Consider the following 4,960-nt stretch of genomic DNA (forward strand, 5'->3'; position numbering starts at 1 on the left):
CTGAAAATTCTTCGACTGGTTTCGCCCTTCTTGAGGCTCATCAGGTAGGCGCAGTCCCCGAGTTTCCGTAACCTTATCTTCTACTCTGTTTGTCAGGTGACATTTCAGAACCACAGCGCTTCTTCAAAACTTGTAAGTGTGTGGATGTCAAACGCTGGTTGCTGGAGGCGTCCCATATTTTGGAATCTCTTTGGGAATGTGCTGAATATTCGCCCTACGCTGCTGCTAGAGTGAATCACCTTAAACAGATGAATTTTCAAGGTTTCTCTTGGAGATCCAAATTCCTCAAATTTTCCAATCTTGTTTCACCTACCAAAAAAAGAATTCGGTAATGTGCATCAGGTTCAGTGTCACGCTTTTCCAAAAATATCTACAAAGATTCGACAATCTTTGAAGTGTGAAATACACCCGAAAAGTTGAGCACGCAAATGAGCAATATAGCTGTTCATTCTGAGTCGCTGTGCCGACAGTCAGATGAGCTTCCACTGCGACCAATCAGATTGACTTGTTCTGGAGGTCACATGATCCATCCGCATCAAGGAATGTTAGTCAGCCCAATCAAACTTAACCGCGCGTGCGTGCGTGTGTGCATGTGATTGTGAGCGCGCGCTTCCGGGACGATCAATACGATAGTTCGTTTTCAGCACAGCTCATGTTTCTTCCAGCCCATATTAGCACACACAAACTATGTCGCACACAATAACAACAGAGTATAATTCCTCAACCGGCATTGTGACCACAGTCAAACGCAGGATGACTGCAGATTCTGTAGATGTTCAAATCACAAACAACGATATGCCCGAACCGATGCAAGATGAGATTGTGAAACAGGCAGTCGATCAATTAGATCAAGCGCAACCGCTGAACACATTTCCGGAACTGATGAAAGACTGGTTGGATAAGAAATACGGGCCAAGATGGCATTGCGTTCTGGGCAAAAACTATTGCAGGTAGGTGGTTCAGCTGTTTCTTGATTAAGCAAACGCTTACCTAGCCGGATATCTTTCTTGAAAGGTTGTTTTCTGGAATTCGTCGTGGAAGGACAATGTATACTAATCTACAGAACACGATGATTCACAGCTGAACACTGTTTGCCAGTCCTGTTTCTTTCGACCAATAGGATCGAGCCTATTGATTGTGACTGCGATTTAAATGTTGCGCCGATAATTTTGTCTATTCTCAGCTGTAGCAAACAAGCAAAGTGATTTCTGCTGATACGCTGTAGGAATTCAGTTTGTTCCCTATATATAGTCATTACTATGTGTTATTTGAATCAGTATTATTATTTATAGTAGTATAAAACGATGGTTTTCTCACTTATTCTACAACCCGGTTGGTCATGACGCGTGGATCTTAAAAAAGATTGGCACAGACAGATTACTCAGCTTGCTTCGATTGCAAAGGTCTCATTACCACTCAAGGTGATATCATCAGTACGTCGTTAGGGGGTGTAGTGGGGAGTAGCGATGGGTCGGTTGTTGTGCATTGAGTACTGTTGCGTGTGTACCGGGTCTGACGAACCACGATTAGTTGTTCGGTCAGGCAGTTCCATAAGTACCTCTGTTATCCAATATCCTGATTGATCGATAACCGTGCTGTCGTACAGTGGTTGATGCAAGAGTAGTCTCTCTCCTCGACCCCCATGGTTCCAGTTTTTGACCTTTGTTGATCTAACTTCAAGCAGTTTCCTGCTTCTTGGTTTGTTTAATGATGCTCTGTTTGATGTATTGGCCCTTTGAACGCAGTGGTGCGTAAATCGGATCTAGTTCAATGCATCGAAACCGCCGTGGGTACCATGCTCCCAAAAATTCTCTTCCGTGTCTGGTGGCCATAAAACAGCACGTGTACTAAACATCGCTACGTTCCACCACGCTCCCGAACAACGCACTGATGATGTCACCTCGACTGGTGATCACACGTTTGCCCGGTTCATCGAACAAGACAACGACGAGTAGCTGCGTTACTTAAGGTTCTAAACCTATTCCCCACTAGAAAAAGTACAACTTATCGATATCTCATAAAGCTAGAGTGTTGGTCAGTCTCCAGTGCAAGAACACTCGCTGTCCTGCTTGATATGGCCACCAAAAAGGGACAATTTCGATCTGATGAGCGACACACAAGGAACGACTTGTCTTTTGGATTGGTGGGGACCGTTAGAAACCCAGAAACGAGACCGGAAATCAGGTGACCGTTCATAAACAGAGAGCAGAATGCTCCGAATCTATGCTGATCGGTTTCCGTTCGGTCGGTACCTCCTGTGACTAGCCTTGGTGACATCTTATGAACAGCGACCGAATCTTCCATACAACGACGGTTAATCTAAATGGTCCAGTCAACAGCACTGTCAGCTCAATTACTCAAAATAATCTCAGTAGTGTGGCCTTTAATCCAACCGGATAGCCTAGATTTGTATACATCCACGTCCTGAAGCGTACGCTGTTTATGGTCCTCGCTAATGAGAGAAAGACCGCCTGGTTCTCCAGTCACCGCTGAGTCAACTTACGTTTATTAAGGCACTGCGAACCAGTGATGAATCCGTAGAATGCATGTTTTTGGGTTTGCGGGGTGTGTACTGTTCACATCGTATTGTAACACATTCGCCTCGCACGTCAGATGTCCTGTTCGAATCCAGGCACGGTCATTGGACATGCAATGCTGATGAGCTCTAATAAGAGCGAAACTCGAGTCCAGTGCTTCCTCCCCTTTGGTGTGGATTCACCAGAATCACTGCGCCAGGGCAGAAGAATGACTGTTCAGACGAGAGTGATGTGGATGTGAATCCATAGGAGTTTTTACCCGTTGCTTTCTGACTATATTTTCGTTTCTCGTGTCGTGCATCTGTGATTGTAGAGTGGATTGCTGTCCCTTCGAACGCATGTCGAGTTCCTGACTTTTGTGTATGGGTTGATTTCAAAAGAACCGCGCCTAATCTGACACGGTAACTGATCAGGCACCATTCTCAAGGCAGAATCACTGCGCCAGGACAGAAGAATGACTGTTCAGACGAGAGTGATGTGGATGTGAATCCATAGGAGTTTTTACCCGTTGCTTTCTGACTATATTTTCGTTTCTCGTGTCGTGCATCTGTGATTGTAGAGTGGATTGCTGTCCCTTCGAACGCATGTCGAGTTCCTGACTTTTGTGTATGGGTTGATTTCAAAAGAACCGCGTCTAATCCGACACGGTAACTGATCAGGCACCATTCTCAAGGCAAATGCATGTGAATTGGGTTGAGAAAACAGGTGGAAACTAAGCCGAGTTCGCGCAGATTTGAACAACAATCGAGCACCTCAACGGGTTGCAAGTTGGTATTCTTCATTATTGGATTGTGTCACACTATACTGGTGTGAAATACGAGATAAACGTAAAAAAATTGAGGAGACCAGTTAAACAGCTTGAAAGAACACAAAACAGTCAGTTGGAAAGAACCACTTTGTTTAGGATGGCGGGGGAGCGGACAGCGGAATCCACCGAAACGGATTGACATTCAGATCGATGATAGCACACCAACTTACTGTTCAAACCGGAGAAAACCGAGACTGAACAACTTGAGCCAAAAAAGGATATTGGAGACTGCCAGAGCTCTCGGATGATTGACTGAAGGTCAATACAACTGTTCTCTGATTGGCTCCCATAGAGAAAATCCATCTGAACAGGTTTTAAGGGTGTTTATCTGTCCCGGAATATCTTTTGATATTCTAGACAGGAAACTGCCTGTAGGGTTGCTTAAACTGTTTGACACTTCACCACCAGTTTCGTCGTTCTTGGGATTTATCAGTGGGTGCACTTGAGCTTGAACGCAATTGGACAAGATGAACAGGACACTCGGATTCGTTTTTGACGGAAGACTAAACGGTGATGTTGTTCAGCTGAATGTGTTGCTACAGTGTTAGCCTATTGTTTCCGTTGCAATGGCCCAAGGAATCATTAGTGGGCTGTTGTAGAAGTCAATAGGTTGAGACTGTCAATCCTGTCTTCGTATGGTTTATTATGCAATCGAATTACCAGCTTCGTGGCTCGATGATATATTCCGTGTAGAAGAATTATGTCTTTTTGAAGCCATGGTGACCAAGCTTGTATAGCGTACTCCATGGTTGGTCGGATGTAGGTATTGATTACTCGGGGCAGTGCCAGTCGAGTGAAACGACCAAAAATCCGTTTTAGGAGCGACAGGACTTGTGAGGTCCTCTTGTAGACGGCTGTGCATTGCAAGGAGTTTTTTAAACAGCTGCTGACCCACACGCCAAGATCTTTTTCTTCACTAGTCCAAGAAAGTGGTTGTGGACCCAACGTATAGTTATATGCAAAGGGCTTCCCTACACGGAGCATTTTACATTTTTGGAGGTTAAACGGTAGTCTGTTTTTCAGTGACCAATCATAAAGTGTATCGAGATCTTTTTGTAATCGGTGACTGTCTTCAATGGTGCGTATGCTTGACCATATCTTGATATCGTCTGCGAATAAAGTGATTTTACTGCTCACGAGCTCAGGTATATCGTTTACGTATAATAAAAATAAAGTAGGCCCAAGAACGGAGCCTTGGGGTACTCCACTTGTAGCTGCAATTGGCTTGGACAGAGCGCCGTCAACACATACACGCGCGTCTCGGTCAGCCAAATAGATTTCAAGCCAAGCCAGCAGCTTTCCCGTAATACCATAATGCTCGAGTTTTTGCAACAATATGTTATGGTTCACGCGATCAAATGCCTTGGAGATGTCTAGATAGCATGCGTGAACGGGATTTCCATTGTCCACAGCTTGCGTCCAGTCGTCTAAGGTAATGAGGAGATTGGACAGACAGGATCTGTTTTTTCTGAAACCATGCTGGGCAGCCGAAAGCAATCCGTTTTCCTCTAAGTGTTTAATGATTTTGTTTGCCACCAGTCGCTCAAGCACTTTGGAGATCACCGGCAACAGAGTCACCGGCCGGTAGTTTGACACGACCGAACGATTACATCCG

The 4,960-nt window shown here is 44.9% G+C and overlaps 1 protein-coding gene across 1 annotated transcript; it reads left to right on the plus strand.

Annotated features, from left to right (window-relative positions):
• Positions 1-687: 687 nt before the first annotated feature.
• On the plus strand, positions 688-1,084 carry T265_06550 (hypothetical protein; the record flags this gene model as incomplete). Its single annotated transcript, XM_009171846.1, has 2 exons — positions 688-950; positions 1,015-1,084. 2 exons carry the CDS (start codon positions 688-690, stop codon positions 1,082-1,084), a joined length of 333 nt encoding a protein of 110 aa, XP_009170110.1.
• Positions 1,085-4,960: the final 3,876 nt, after the last annotated feature.

This window comes from Opisthorchis viverrini, assembly GCF_000715545.1.
Source record: "Opisthorchis viverrini unplaced genomic scaffold opera_v5_136, whole genome shotgun sequence".
In the NCBI taxonomy this organism is placed as follows: Eukaryota; Metazoa; Platyhelminthes; class Trematoda; order Opisthorchiida; family Opisthorchiidae; genus Opisthorchis; species Opisthorchis viverrini.